Source organism: Heterocephalus glaber, unplaced genomic scaffold, assembly GCF_053883595.1.
Source record: "Heterocephalus glaber isolate CG9 unplaced genomic scaffold, H.glaber_assembly_v1.0 deba00000281, whole genome shotgun sequence".
NCBI classification, from domain to species: Eukaryota; Metazoa; Chordata; class Mammalia; order Rodentia; family Bathyergidae; genus Heterocephalus; species Heterocephalus glaber.
In genome coordinates, this window is record NW_028258139.1 from 10,915,011 (window position 1) to 10,931,358 (window position 16,348).

General features: G+C 44.2%; 1 protein-coding gene and 1 pseudogene across 5 annotated transcripts in view; both read right to left on the bottom strand.

Annotated features, from left to right (window-relative positions):
- Positions 1-6,555, bottom strand: part of LOC101706686 (sperm flagella and cilia-associated protein 2 pseudogene) — a 36,466-nt pseudogene extending 29,911 nt beyond the window's left edge.
- Positions 6,556-11,454: 4,899 nt separating this feature from the next.
- Wnt5b (Wnt family member 5B) overlaps positions 11,455-16,348 on the bottom strand; it is a 106,732-nt gene continuing 101,838 nt past the window's right edge. For all 5 annotated transcript variants that reach the window (XM_021249860.2, XM_087186282.1, XM_004837642.3 and 2 more), the window contains one exon: positions 11,455-15,377. In XM_021249860.2, the coding sequence (XP_021105519.1) occupies positions 14,919-15,377 (459 nt within the window). In that variant the 3' untranslated portion in view covers positions 11,455-14,918. The remainder of the gene's footprint in view (positions 15,378-16,348) is intronic.

Consider the following 16,348-nt stretch of genomic DNA (forward strand, 5'->3'; position numbering starts at 1 on the left):
GAGTGTTTGTTAATTCAGTGCCCAAGCTCAAGTTCCCAAGCTCAGGATTGCTAGAGGCAGAAACAGAGATGATCCCCAGGGACTTTCCTAATCAAAAACACAAAGCCCCAGTTGGCTTCTCTGCCCGCTGGCCCTGGGGGAGAACCGGCATTCTGCCAGGCTGTGTGGTGGCTGCCTTTGCCCTGCTCAGGCCTGGTGTGAGCTGACCCAGCTGACCACAGTGGAGTAGACATAGGCCAGGAAGTTCATCGTGTGGGGGCATCTGGGGATAGAGCCACTGCTTTTAGTCTCTTGGGAGATGTTAATCCAGGCCCTATTTGGAGTGTGTAGACATTGCTGATTTACTCCAGACCTCTATCCTAAAATCTCTAATAGCCAGAGGCCCTGGCTGCACTTCCTCCTAACCCAACTCTGCACACAGCCCTATCACTGCAGGAGACCCGGAGAACTCAGGTGTCACAACCTGTCAGCAATCCATAAACCCAGCTTCTGGGCATAGCCATTCAGGATTTTTTTTTTTTTTTCCAGTGCTGGCAATGAAATACAGGACCTCGCACATGCTAGGCAAGGACTCTACCACTGGGCTACACCCGCAGCCCTCACCAGGTGATTTAATTCAGTCAGATACACCAATTAGGAGCTATTATGCTGCATGAGCTCTCTCCTTACAGGGCCACCAGAAGGGGGGAAATGTCCCATGTCCACATGTTACAGCAGTACTGCAGACCCAGACCCCAAAGAGTACCTGCAACACTCAGCTTGGTGTATTTCATGCTTTCTCTTCCATAACGTGTAAATAGCTTCCCTTGGGCTGGGGGAGTGTGGCTCAGTGGTAGAGCGCTTGCCTAGCCTGCATGAAGCCCTGGGTTCTATCCTGAGTACTGAGAAAAAAAAAGCTTCCCCTTGACCAGGATCACCTCTCTGTGCAAGTAGAAGTCAGGGAGGCATAAGGAGGCCCAAAACCATTCATTCCAGCTCTCTAGGTGACGTCATTGAGATAGGCTGGCACTGAGCTGTGGTTCCTGCTCTTGTACCCTCAGTGGTCACACTTGGGAGAGGTGCAAGATGAGCTGAGCATGCTCCTTGGGGAGCACAGTCCCGCCTCCACTTCCTCCCTCCTGTCCCCGCCATGCCTCCGGGCCTCATTTCCACCTAGTATGCAGTCTCTGTGCCTACCTGGACCAAACACAACACAGAGCACCAGTGTGCCAGTGCCCGACTAAGACCGGGGCTAGGACCTCGGATGGCTGAAAATATGCCATTTAATTTGAAAGTATTTTACGAGGCTGCCTTGTGATAAACGTTATCTGTTTATGATAGAGACTTAAATCCTTGTGCAGAATAAGAGGCTGGAAGAGAAAATTGGAAAAGAGTGCCAGAAGCTCCGTTCTTAGCTATAACAGGCATGTTCAGAGTGCTGTGTGTAGGTGGGGTTTTTTTTTGCAGTGCTGGGTTTCAAACCTAGGACCTCAAACATATTAGGCATGCACTCTATCACTAAGCTACTTCCCCTGCCAGCACTTCTGAATTTTTTTTCCCCGTTAAGTTTATTGGTACATATTAGGTATAAAATACAGTTACATTCATCATTGGGATCTTGCACCATTACATGAGTATCTTGGTTCTTATTTTTTTCCCCTTCCCCTGCCCTCCCTTCACCCCCTCCACCTTTCCCTATTTGCAAAGACTTTGTTTCCATTTCTTTCCTTTTCTCATGTTTTTTCTTTTCCCTTCTTTCCTTTCCCCTACCCCTCCCACTTCCCCTGCTCCTTTAGACCTTTACTTCCTATTACACAATATCAATTATACATTTTTAAAATTACAATATCAAGATCTAGGAGACAATACCACAGATTTTACAGAATTTAAAAGGATATAGAAAGCATATTACAAAAATCTTTTTAGAAATAAATTTGACAACTTCTAAGAAGTACTTTGGAAGACAAATTAATGAAATTAACTCTGGAGGAAATATCAAATTTGAATAGCACCTATTAAAGAAAGTATATTCCTAGCTTGAAAACCTACCTATATGACAACAACAGGCTCGTATACATTTTAACTGATAAACTATATCAAACATTTAAAGCAGAAAAAAGAAGGAACACTTCTCCCCTCATTTTAGGAAATCAACATTGTGCTAATACTAAAACTGGATAAAGATAATAGAAGAAAAAAGTATGAACATAGATAAAATTTGTTTAGCAAAACAAACTCTTAGAAGTCAGATCTGGCAGTATGTAGAAAGTGGTTTTATTATAGGGATGGCAGTGTTGGTTCAGCATTGGACGATCCACCCCCAAAAGTCATCATTTTAACAGAGGAAAGGAAAAAGCCATATGATCCTGTCACTAGTTGGAGAAAAAGTATTGGAGTAAATTCTACAGCTGTTCATGGTAAAAGCTATCAGGAGACTAGAAGTAGAACAGAACCTTCTCAACAGATCAAAGACATGTACTCCATACTTCCAGTGAGAATGCCTTATATGAATGGAGAAGATACAATGCTTTCTCCCTAAGGTGGGGAACAAGGGCAGACATGCCTACTCTTCATCTGTCCATTAAACTTTGAAACCTAGGCCCCACCAAAATAGTCTGGCAATAAAATGACACAATTAGGATAGGATTGGCAAGGTAGAAGTAAAATCTTTATGTGTAGATGAAATGATCATCTACAGAGAAAATACTAAGAAATCTCTAGGAGCCCCTAGAACTTGTATTTGAATTTAGCAGGATTAGAAAACACAAGGTATATATATACACTCAGGTCTATGTATACTTGCTATAAATGAAGAACTGGATATTGAAATTTAAAAGTTATGTAGGAGTGCAAAGGACCTAGAAAAGTAAAAAGAAAAAGAAAAAAAAAGTGTTGGAGGACATTTAGTACCTAATTTTTTTTTTTTTTTTTTGGTACTGGGGATCAAACTTGGGTCCTTGTGCTTGCGAGGCAAGCAGCGGAACCACTGAGCTTAATCTCAGGCCCTGCACCTAATTTTAAGACTTCCTCTAAAGCTACAGTAATCAAGGCAGTGTTGGGGTAAGGAAAGACACATAGATCATTGGAATAAAACAGAGAATCTAGAAATAGAACTACACATGTATGGTCCACTGAGTTTTGAAAGATTATTTAACATGAACATTTTATAGAACATAAACTCAATTCAAGAGCTGAGGAAAAGATAAGTGTTTTCAGCAAATGGCACTAAGCACTTGGTATTCATATATAAAAAATTAACCTCAACCGTTTATTTCCATACATAAAACTAACTTGAAAGGATCTATGAACCTAAATATGAAAGACTAAAACTATAAAACTTTAAAAAGAAATTATAGGGAAAATGTTTATGAATTTAGGGTAGGTAAGAATTTTCTAGGATATCAAAAACATGATGTATAAAAGAAAAAAATTGATAAATGAATGCCATCAAAATTTAGAACTTCAAATAACATCGTTAAAATGAAAATAGTCCTTAAACAGAACATATTTATAATGCATATAACCTAGACCAGAATTTATAAAGAATTCTTACAGCTCATTAATAAACAACCCAATTAAAAAGTAGACAGAAGATGATAAATAGCTAGTACAGCACAAGGAAAGGTGTGCAACACTAGAATCAGAAAAATACTAATCAGTACAGTAACAAGATCGAATCATACACTCATTAGGGAGATGAAGTTAAAAGTTTTAAAAGAACATGTCATCTTAGGTGTAAACCAGTTAGAACTTTCTAATACTGCTAATGTGAATATAAAATGATAAAACCATTTTGGAAAACAATATAGAAATTTATTGTATTACTGTTAAGAACCAACAGTTCTGTTCTTATGTTTTTACTTGAAAGGAACGAAAACACATGTTCACAATAGATTTGTACATACAAGTTGAGTATCCCTTATCTGAAATTCTTGGGACCAGAGTGTTTCAGATTTCCGTTTGAAATCCACTTGATCTGCAAAGAGGATAGCTACTCCTCCTTTTTTTTCGAGTTCCTGTCACAGGGAGTATTGTTTTTCACCCTTTCACTTTCAGTCTATGAGTTTCTTTTTGAATTAAGTATGTTTCTTGTATGCAGCATATTATTGGATCTTGCTTCTTGACCCATTCTGCCAGTCTATTTCTTTTGACTGCTGAATTGAGACCATTAACATTGATGGTTATTACTCATACATATTGACTTATCATTGTCATGACTTTTTCTGTTTGTTGGATTCTCCCCCTTTGCGTTTAATTTCTTGTCACACCCGACGGATTCATTCTGTTGGGCTTCCTGGGGTTGTGATCCTTGTTGTCTTTTCTTAGGATATTGTCTAAAATTTTTTGGAGTGCGGGTTTCATATTCATGAAATTCCTAAGGTGCTCTTCATCATGAAAGTATCTTATTTCTCCATCAATTTTGTTTTGGGTTTTTTTTTGGTACTGGGGATCGAACTCAGGACCTTGTGCTTGCGAGGCAAGCGGCAGAACCAGTGAGCTAAATCCCCGGCCCTCTCCATCAATTTTGAAAGATAGTCTTGCAGGGTACATCAATCTGGGTTTGTAGGCTGTTTTCCTTTAGGAGTTGAAATATATCACTCCAAGCTCTTCTTGCCTTGAGGGTTTGCATTGAGAAGTCTGCTGTGATTCTGATGGCTTTCCTTGGTATATGATTTGTTTCTTTTCTCTAACTGCTTGTAGAACTTTGTTCTTCTGTTGAGTTTCTGCAGTCTTAACAATTATATGGCTATGTGTAGATTTTTTTTGATTAAGCCTAGTTGGAGTCCTATATGCCTCACTTATCTGTATGTCAAGTTCTTTTCCCCTGCTTGTGAAGTTTTCTGCCATCACTTCTGTGAACAGTTTTTTTATGTCATCTGCACTCTCTGTTTCTTCATTGACTCAAATCAGTCTTAGGTTATTCTTCTTTGCATTGTCTAGCAGCTGCTGGATTGATTTCTCATGGTCCCTTACAATTTTAAAGAAATTTTTTTTTTCCTGGTCACTAATTGCAATCTTATCTTCTATATCTGAAATTCTGTCCTCACATTGGTTCATTCTGCTACATAGACTTTCAGTGGAGTTTTTAATCTCCTGGAAATCTGTTTGTATCTGTTTCATGGATTCCATTTGTTTCCTATGTTGGGATTCTATCATGTTCCTGAGCTCCTCTCTAGATTTATTAATCATGTCTTGCACTATGAGCATAATCTCTGCTGTTATCTGAGAAATTATTTCTGATTTCATTTTTTTCCAGATCCTCTTTTGTTGCCAGTTCATGGAGTTCATGTGGTTGAGTATCAGAGTGTTCCATCTCGTTTCCCTTTGGGGTTGGTGTAGGTGATCTGGAAGTCTGTTTTTGAGACTTGTTTACCTGTCTTCTCATTTCGATGGGGGTTGGGGGGTGGGGGGGTGTGTGTGCTGCTGGCGCCGGCATGGCTCACCTCCTGTGCGCTGGTGGGGTGGTATAGCGGCCCGGAAGCCTTCTTTTGTGTGCTGGGGGCAGCTCACCTCCTGTATGCTGGTGGGGGTGGAGCAGCACTTCTGAATTTTAAAGACCACTTTACTATTTTCTAAAATCTCAGACTCCTGACACCTGAGAAAGGCAATGGAAAGATGGTTCCCCTTCATGTAAACTTGGGGGAAGTCGCACAGTGGAGGATGCCCAAGGTTCCCGTGTAAAACAATCCCACTGTGGGGCAGCTGTGGATTTTGTGCTGGACGGAAATTACCTCTTTGGTATTTAGTGAGTTACCTTTTTGTTTTGTTTGATTTTTTTTTTTTTAGATAGGGTTTTGCTTATGTAGTTCAGGCTGACCTTGAACTCACTATGTACCCCAGGCTGGCCTCACTCGGTGATCTTCCTGCCTCAGCTTCCCAAGTGCTGGGATTACAGATGTGTGCTACCATGCCTGGCTAATTACCAGTTGCCCTAGGCAATTATCTCTCCAGGTCCAGCTTTCTACCAGTTTTCTCTCTGCTTCAAAATGCATCTCAATATTCTACGTGTATTTTTTGCACATTTTCCTATTGTTAGCCCTGCATGCTTTGTCTGTTGACTTTAGATGTGGGATCCCAAGTTCCCTCAGCCAGGTCTCCTACTTCATGATAGTTCTTCCGTTCTTCCCACTCAACACTCAGCAAGATGGGGAAGACATGGCACACACCTTCAAGACTCAGAAGGCAATGAGTACTTCTTATTTCGGGTGACTACATTCTTTAATTACCCAGGAACCCACTGAGGAACCAGAATGAACTCTGGAGTCAGCACCAACTACCAGCTGTGTGAGGCAAAGGAAGTTACTTGATCTCTCTGAGTCTTAGTTTTCTCACCTGATACATGTGAATAATGAGGCACAAGTAGCAGAAGTACTGAGAGAATTACAGTATGTAAAGCAGCTGTCATACATAAGTATTCAGTAAGTGGCACCTATAACTCACCCACTTCCTTAAAATGATAACCTTCAAGAATGCAAAACATTCAGCTGCCTGGAAGTAATTGAGGAGCAGGGAACAAACCTACCTATGGCTGAGCACTTGCCTAATACACAGCTGCTTTCCCAGCAGCTGCTCCATTGTGATTTTTGACATAGTGATTTCTGTCTTGGTGGTCAGCCAAATAGGACAAAGAGTCCCCTAACTGGATTCCCCTTCACACTCAATCTTTAAAAAAAAATAGGCAAAACAGTCCACCGGTGGTCCATGCCTGTAATCCCGGCTACATGCATAAACCCAGCCAGTAATCCCAGTTGAGGGAGGAGTATGGAGGTTCTAGGCCAGCCTTTGCAACTTAGCAGACCTGCCTCAAAATAAAAATATATAAAGGGCTGGGAGTGTAGCTCAGCATCAGAGCGCTTCCTAACATGAATGAGGCCCTGGGATCGATCCCTAGCAACATACAGACACACACACACCACCAACTCAGTTCCTCCCAAATCCATCCAAATGAAGACTAGAACTCAGCTTTGCTGCTGTCCAGACTGTTTTCTGCCATCAATCCACTGCCCAACCTTTGCCCCACTGTGAGCCACCAAGACACATGGCTGGAAGTGATAAGACAGCGACACCATGTGGTCGAAAGAGAACTGCAGATTACTCCAGCGTGGGTTATTGACTCAAAATGAGGCCACAGTGTCATGTTTTCTGTCAGATGAGCAGGTAGGTCTTTTCCAAAAATATTTTTCAAGTTAGAAAATAAAATTAAGAGGGAAATACAGCACCTTATAAGTGTGAGTGGAATTATTTTCTACTTTACAAATGTGTCATTCCTGTCTACTGCCTAATATTTTAGGGCTGGATGGCTGGGCTCTCAGATGAAACAGAAGGAAAGAAAGCTAGCCATAGGGCACAAGGAGGTTTTCAAATGCTCACACTGTTGTCCCTTGAGATCTGTGGAGGGCCAGGCACAGTGGTGTAAGCCTGTAAATCCAGCCACCTGGGAGACTGAGGCAGGAGGATCAAAAGTTTGAGGCCAGTCAAGACCCTCTCTTAAAATTAAAAAAAAAAAACAAAAACCAGGGATGTAGTTCAGCACTGGGGCTCTTGCCTAGCACATGCAAGACTTTAGGTTCAATCTCTAGCACCACAAAAGAGAAAAAAGCCATGGAAGATTTATAGAAAAATACTAGTAAAATCACCCTTCAGAGATTTCTTTTTGGTAGATTCAGACCTTGAACCACCAAGAAAAGTATTAAGGAGCCAACTGATACCATAGAATCATACTGTCAAAGGGAAAATATCTTTAAATCATTAATGAGGATGACTGGCCCTTCAAACATAGCTCTGTATAAAAATTAATGCATCTGTAGGATCTGTTCCATCCTTGAAGTTATTTGGGAAACAGGACATACTAGTGGGCATACTAGTGGCCTGAAAGTCTTGGGATGTGTCCCATAATTACTCATTTTCACAGATAAGGGACCCTTCTTCAATAAAATCATGAGTCAGGTGTGGTGGTGCATTCCTGTAATCCTAGCACCTGGGAGGCTGAGACAGGAGGATTGCCATGAGTTTGAGGCCAGCCTGGGCTACCTAGTGAGTTCAAGGCCAGTCTGAACTGTATAACGAGACCCTGTCTCAAAAGAAGAAAAAAAAAAAAATCATGAGCCTTTCCAGAGTAAATACTTAAGGCTCATCGTTCTCACCAACAAGCTGGATAGCGTGGCCTCTGGACCCTTGGGCAGGGAAATTAATGAGACCAATAGGAGCTCCCCTCTCCTTGATAAATTCTCCTAGATGAATTCTTAAACCCCCTCCCGCTGCACTTGGGACCATGACAAAGTCATCACATGGTGGAAGAGTCCTGGCTCTGCAAACTTGGCACAAGGCAGTAACTTCCCCTGGCTGGGAGCATGGCCTGTACACTCAGAAGCTGTTGGCTGCCATGTTTCCCACCATGAGGAGCACAGGAAGCCAGTCAGTAGAGGAAGAAAAAGATAGAGATGGTGGAGACAGCCATGGTGATGGAGAGAGCAGAGGATGGGGAGAGAACTGGACCTCAGAGAAGATAGGAGGGGACAGTGACCCAGGGGTCCTTGTGCGAGCTCCTGCAGACAGTGTGAGACTCTCCAGAACCCTTCTGCTCACCCTCCTTTTAATCCGGCTCAAAATAATTTCTGTGGCTTGCAGCTGAGAGAACAAACTACAGTGGCGGGGGGGGTGGTAATTCCTATAGCGCTTCACTTTCTTTACGTGTTCATTGAGAATCACTATTTATTCATTTAGCAGCTATTTATTGGGTCCTTTCTCTGTGCTGGGCACTGTTTTAGGTTCTGGGAGGCACAGTAGTTAACACAAAGAAAAATTTAAAATTTCTTTATGAAACTTAGCTTCTATTAAAAAGGTCTCTGGGGGCTGTGGTTTTAGCTCAGTTGTAGAGCACTCACCTAGCATGCATGACGTCCTGGGTTCAAGCCCAGCACTGAAGGGGGAAAAAAACAGTCTCTGGAAATAAGTAAATATATGAAAGACGTAACTTTCAAATCAGGTACCAAAGAGCTGGTTGACCCAACTGAGCACAAGCCCCAGGTCTTAAATCATAGGGCCAGGGCCACTTAGAACAATAACACTCTTTTAAATTAAGATTGGATTAGAAGGGTCCACCTTTGTACAGTATCTTTTCACAACTTTTCTTGGTGCTATGGCTTCAGGACTCTCCTGATACCCTCTCCATACCCCAGCATACCCTGCCCCTAGTGAGGTGAGTCTATGCTCCTGCCCTCTTACACTGCTTGCTTTGTCTGTGTGCAGCTTTCCATCCATTTTCAGTGATCACGGGGACCAGCAGACTATACACACATGTGACATACTAAATTCATGGACAGTTTTTTTTAAATCTCATTTTAACTACCCTTCTCTCACCCACTTAGGAAGCCTCAAAGAACTGATTTGGGTCTGTCTTCCCTGGCTGCCTTCAGAGGAGTTGTAAATGAACAAAGTGAAGACCAAAAGCAAGCAGCAGGAGGCAGAAAGCGAAGAATGTGGCTAATCTGCATGATAAACGCCCAAACTCTCCAACTGCTTAACAGTGCACCAGGTAGGGACTGGGTCTGCCACGTTGCCCGGAGTCCCATCCTTACAGTGGGGCACAAATCTTCTTACTTTAGGGAAATGGGGTCAAACTACACATACTTTTTATATATTTTTTGCAGTTCTGGGGACTGAACCCAGGGCCTTGGGTAGCTCTGCCCATACTTCTTATGTAAAACCAGGCATCAAAGCACCCTTTACTTCTTTCAGGACACATACGATGCAGATCTGCTTAGGTAATAAAGAACTACAATAATACTTAGCAACGATGGCTCACATAGCCCTCCTTTCTCCCCTACTTTCTAGAGATAAAAAGCATGTCATAGGGACGGGGATTTAGCTCAGTGGTTCCTGGCACCTGCCTGGCAAGCGCAAGGTCCCGAGTCCGATCCCCAGTACCAAAAGAAAAAAACCCCAAAAAGCATGTCATCACCAGCCAACTAGACGACAAAGGTTTCCAATATACAGACTTCACAGTCAGCAGTGTCTCGGCCGGAAGTGATGAGCGATTTTTAATTTTTTACATATTGCAAGCCTCCAGTGCCTCTCCACCTCCCCCTAAATTAATGAACTCCTGAGTGTGTGAGGGGGGTGCAAGCACATACATGCATGCATTCATACACGCACACACACTATGATATTCTTCCAAAATACACGTACCCAGTTTTGGTGGTGCCTGACAATATAGCAGGGCCTGTTTTGAGCAGGAAACAGCTATTTGTTTCCACCCTCTTAGAATGGTGTGGCTTTTTGCCCAAAAAACAGGTTTCTTCATAGACTACTACAGCTGTAAGATTTCTATCTCATGGAGCAATTTCAATGACAAGCTACATCATCTTGTTAGCTTCTAAAACTGCAGAGGATGACAAAGCTTAAATAAGACACTGATGATTAAAGAGAAGTGGGGTAGAATTTCAAAGGCAGTAACCAATTTGGGGTCCGATACGGGTAGCAGGTTTTGTTTCTCATCTCAAAGAATGAAGGGTGGATTGAAAACTAAGTAAGTAAACTCTCTCAAATGGGACATGAGATCTAAATTCTTGCTGGATGGTTTTAGGAATGAAGGCCCATCCTAACCGCAACCTGGCTGAGACTGCCTTCCAACCCTCCTGTCTACCACTTGTCCAGCTTATATTGTAAATGGAGGAGGCAGTGGGGTATACCTTTCTCCTAATTTTATCCTAAAGGCAAGGTGAAGACAAATGGCCACATAAATTCTGCCCTATTATATTCACACAGTAATTGGGTGGATAGTCTCCCCTATCAGTCCTAGGCAGAAGAGGGAGGGAGACCAGCCAAGGGTAATGGTTCTGCTCTGTACCACTGCCTCTCATCAAAACATTCTGGGATGACCAGGGCTGCTTAGTCCAGGTACAGGTACTACACCCAGTGCAAAGGTCTTTCAGTCAGACTGGTTGGTTACAACAAATTTCAGGTACTGGGACTGCTACATAGGGCCACAAAATCACCACGTTGGGAATCAGGACCCTTTGGAGCCTGGTTTTGCTCTTAACAACTGGAGGTCCTGTGTAGTCTTTGGACACCAGCGTAGGGTCCCTCAGCGAACGTCGCAGGAGCAGGAGTCACAGGCAACTGCCCACAAAACCAAGGACTTTTGGTGCTGGGGACCTCGAGCTCTGAATCTTTGGGTTGTTGTTTTTTTTTTTTGGTACCGGGGATCAAACTCAGGTCCCTCCGCTTTCGAGGCAGGCAGCGGAACCACTGAGCTAAATCCCTGGCCCTAGAGCTCTGAATTTTTACAAGCATACAAAGGTTCTGGCCTTTGTGCTCAAGATTTGGAGATCCTCACCTGGAACCCTCTTCGGGCTACAGCTCTGACTGCTTCAACCTCTTCCTCCTCTAACGATCTGCGGGCCTGGGCAGAGCTCTTTTGCTTCCACTTTGAGTCTCCATGTTCTCCAGACACATTTCTACATTACAAGTCACTTTCTTTTTTTTTTTTTTTTGGTACTGGGGATTGAACTCAGGACCTTGAGCTTGCGCGGCAGGCACCAGAACCACTGAGCTAAATCCCCAGCCCACAAGTCACTTCCAACAGCTGCAAGTCTACCAGGTTTCAAACACTATGTAATGCAATAGTCACACTGGTGTTTGCCCATGACTCGCTCCCATGTCAGAAAGAAAACATTTGCCACAATGCTGCAGGAAGTATAGGGATTATCTATCTCCCTTCATGAACACAAAAGTGACTTTTGGGAATTGTAACCATTCACTCATAATTTCCCAGGGTTTCTAAGGAAGAATTAGATTTCACCTCTCAAATACTCTGAGTACCTGATATAATAACTTCCCAGACCTGTAGGACAATTATGCAGGAATATGTGGCTGGGGTGTAGCTCAGTAGTACAGCACTTGCTTAGCATGCATGAGGCCCTGGGTTCCCTCCCCAGAACCAACACAAACAAATAAACAAAAAAAAGAAAGTAAGCCAGGCACTTGTGGCACTTGTAATCCTAGCTATGTGGAAGGCTGAGGCAGGAAGATTGCATGTTCAAAGTCAGCCTGGGCACCTTGGTGGTATCCTGCCTCAAAGTAAAAAATAGGGTCAGAGGGCCAGGGATTTAGCTCAGTGGTTTTGCTGTCTGCTGCGCAAGCGCAAAGATCCGAGTAATCCCTGGTACCAAAAAAAAAAAAAAAAAAAAATTGGGTCAGAGTACTGTAGCACAGTGGTAGTGTACTTGCCTAGCATGTAGGAGGTCTTGGGTTTCATTCACACAATGAGGGAAAAAAGCCAACCAATGTTAAGCCCTTATTATGGTTGATGTATGTGACTTGTTAGGGTTAAATATGGTCAGGATGGTTAAATGGTTACTAATGAAGCCAAGGGCATGGTTTTGATCTTTTGTAGTTCAATTGACTTTAATGCCTTTTTGGACAATCATCATGGACAATCATCTTGAAAATGTGAAGCTGGGCATGGTGGCACATATCTATAATTTCAGCCCCCTGGGAGGTTCAGGCAGAAAGGGCACGTGTTTGAGGTCAGCCTGGGCAACTTAGCAAAAAACCCTATCTTAAAATAACACAAAAGCAGGCTAGGCTAGCCCAGTGCTCCTTCGGTTCAACCCCCAGTTCTTAAAAACAAAAAGTGCGCCAAAAGAATCCGAGTTACCAGAAAATAACACTTGCTGGCCTGAGGTTCTTTGTTGTCTGCTCAGAAAGCCCTTTAGCTTCTACAGGCAGAGGTCTTTGTAGAGCAGTGCACATCTTCAGGCAAAATCTCTGCTGGACAGTTTCAAAATATCATTTGCTCATGATAACCCAAGTTAATTCTTTAACCCCACTATTTACCCAGAAACAAATTTTTCTAGAAGAAGATGAGTGCTTTTATGTAGTTTCCGGCTCACCTGCAGACTGGTTGCGCCAGTGTTGCCTGGCTCCATGTCCTCAATAAGTCCTTCCTCCCTTTTAATTTTTTAATCACTGAGGACTGTACTCAGGGTCTTGTGCATGCTGGGCAAGCACTCTACAACTGAGGCCCACCCCACCCCTCTCTTTTAGAATAGTGACATCTTTCTTCCTGGATCCCCGAGCTCTGCTTGAGTCTGAGTCCAAAGCCGTAGATGGCATACAGAGGCAGCCACAGTCTCCCTGATGTCTCTGCTTTACCAAGGACCAGCGAACACATCTGTGTTAACTCAGGTGGCTGCAAATGTAAGAAGGAAAGAAAGGGGCAGATACACATAAAGCTTACATTTAAATCAGGAAATTCTTTTGTTCATAAGTTGTTTTTTTTTTTGTACCAGGGATCAAACTCAGGACCTTATACTTGTGAGGCAGGCAGCAGAACAACTGAGCTAAATCCCTGGCCCTGTTCAGAATAGTATTAATGGCTACCACTGAGTGTTAAGCTTTGTGGTAGCCCTTGGGGAGAATGCTTAAATGCAGTACCTTATTTAATTCTCATGCTTTTTTGTCTCTCTAGTCACCACACTAGTGCTCTGAAAAGTTTCAATTTCCTTACCCTCTTCCACACCATTTAGCAGGGTTCTGAAGGTCAAACCAAAACTCAGAGAAGAAGCTGGGGATACTGGCACATGCCTGTAATCCCAGAACTCAAGGAGGCTGAGGCAGGAGGACGGCAAGTTCAAGCCCCACCTGGGCAATTTAGCAAGACCTTGTCTTGAAATAAAAAATAAAATGGGGTGGGGATACAGCTCAGTGGTAGAGTGCTTGCCTAGCATGCATGAGCCTCAGAGAGAGAGAGAGAGAGAGAGAGCGAGAGAGAGCGAGAGAGAGCAAGAGAGAGCAAGAGCGCCATACCACTTGACTTGGTGGGATTGGCATAGGACAAGAAAAGCAGAGATAAGATGGGTAATATTAATCTTTTAAGAAAAGGCTTGCCCTGGGCTGGGGTGCAGCTCAGTGGTGCAGCACTTTCTTAGCATGCATGAGGCCCTGGGTTCTATTGTCAACACCAAAAATTAAATAAATTGTCAAAGGAGACTCATTAAAGATAATCATGTGTCCAAATAAGGAGAGGGAGAGAAACGTGGGTGAAGGATATTTAATATAGAGGTTAACTATACATCTGGACAGAGATGAAGAGAGCATGCCAGGCTCTCTGACCTGGCGACACACGCTATAGTCTGTGAGGCTTCCCTTGACAGATAAAAGCAGCAGCAGCAGCAGCAGCAGTTTCCTCCCCCTGTATGGGAGGACAGTGCAACGTTCACTCAGTCCAAGTTCCTGCAGCCCAGGCACAAACGCCTAGCTCACACCTCTCCTGCCACGGCAGGTTGAATGACCCCCTTTCCTCTCGGTGCAGGAGTTATGAACTGTGGAGGGTTCTCGCAGGAAAGACAGGCCTGGGAGTCACCAGGTCAGGGTGCCATCAACCTCTCCCTCTCCTTGTGCTGGGAAGGAGCTATTTCTGCCAGTGTGTGTTCTGCAAATGTGCATCCAGATAACAGCAGGAATGCACCAGGCTCCTTACTGGACCAAGCTGTGTTCTGGGCTAGACCCTGAAGCCATCAGGGTTAGGCCGAGGTCCCCTACCTTCCACAAAGTCTCTTGGCCCGAGGGTGGGGTCATGGGAAACCATCAACCTAGCAAAGCCTCCTGACTTCTGGGCAAGATTGAAGTCGTCTCCTCCATCCAACCACTGCCTGACTCCTCGAGGCGGTGGTGGACAGACAGGAAGTATTTCCACATCCTACATCCTGAGAGTCCTCTCCAGAGGGAGGGAAATAATACCCTTCTCCTTCCCACTGGGAGCAGAGGTGGCCAAGTTCTCTTAAATAAGCTTTCCTTTCCATTTTCTTCTCTTGATTATTTATCATCTAGCCATTTATTTTTACAAATATAAAATATATTTATATAGATTTATATAATATAGACTCTTGTGAGGCAGAGTGAAGGAGAGCATCAGAGGAGCGGAGTCTCCCTGGCTATTTACAGATGTACTGGTCGACAATCTCGGTGCACTTTCTGCACTTGACAAAGCAGCACCAGTGGAACCGACAGTGGCAGCGCTCCACCTGGACGCTCTTGAACTGGTCGTAGCCACGGCCACAGCACATGAGCTCACAGCCATCCATGCCTTCCGAGGTCTTGTTGCAGAGGCGGCCCTGGGTGCCCAGGGAGCCTGTGGTCTCATTGTGCAGGCAGTAATCTGGGCTGGGGTCCACGTAGACCAGGTCCTCTGGGGTGGGCGGGTTGAAGCGGCTGTTGACCAGCTCCAGCTTGCCCTTGCGGGTGATCCGCATGGCAGCTGCACTGTCGTATTTCTCCTTCAGCTGGTCCCCCACTTTGCGGAATTCAGCCAGCTGGAGCCAGCAGGTCTTAAGGCTGCAGGACCCTGAGACACCATGGCATTTGCAGGCGACATCTGCCATCTTATACACAGCCTGAGGGGAGAAGGAAGAAAGGAATAAGAAGGAGACTCCTGATGGACAAGGTCAAGAGGGTGGCAAGGGAGCCACGGGCCAACTACACCAAAGAGCTGAGAGTGGAGGTGAACAGGTCTCCAAATACATAAAGAGGCTCTTCCAGGATTCTCTACTGTTTAGGATGAAAGCAAATAAAAGGAGCAACGCACAGAACGGGGGGAGGCCATGCAATGTGTCCCTACAAGGATGGCATATGGGGGACTTTCACTGTCTGCTTTACAATAAATACGTCATTTTCATAACCTAGAAAAAATTTCAATTTTTTTCTTTTGTGGTTCCAGGAGTCAAACCCAGGGTCTTGTGCATGCTAGGCAAGTGCCCTACCACTGAGCTACCTCCCCAGCCCCTCAATTCACTTACTGTTTCCTTCCTTCCTCCTTCTCTCCTTCCTTTCTTTCTTTTTCCCAGTGAGTCTTGCCATTTTCCCAGGCTGACTCCAATCTCCTGGGATCGAGTGATCCTCCTGCCTCAGCCTCCAGAGTACTGGGACTACAGGTGAGCATCACCACATCCAGATCAAAATTTCCATCATGATCCAGTCTCAAGTAAATAAAGCCAAGAAAATGTGTCCAGCCTTTGCATAATATCAGCCACAAGTCAGAAAAGAAACAATCCAGTTGCTTCCCCAAAACTGTAACGAAAAACCACTGGCACGGTCCTGGCTAGCCAAAAGCTGACCCAGATCCTACCAACTCCCCTGAGTATCGCGTGGTTCCTTTTCCTGCACTGCCATTTGGTAACTAAGCCACAGTCATCGGGAACCTCCAGAGATCCACCCCATTCATAAGCAAGACCACTTCCTCTACCCCAGCACCTCACGATGTACCCCTAAGCAGAAGCTGTGCAGGTGGAGGAAAAAGGCACAACCACGGGGAGGACAGGGTCGGCGGGCATGCTGTTAGCAGTGATTCATTTGAAAACAAATCTAT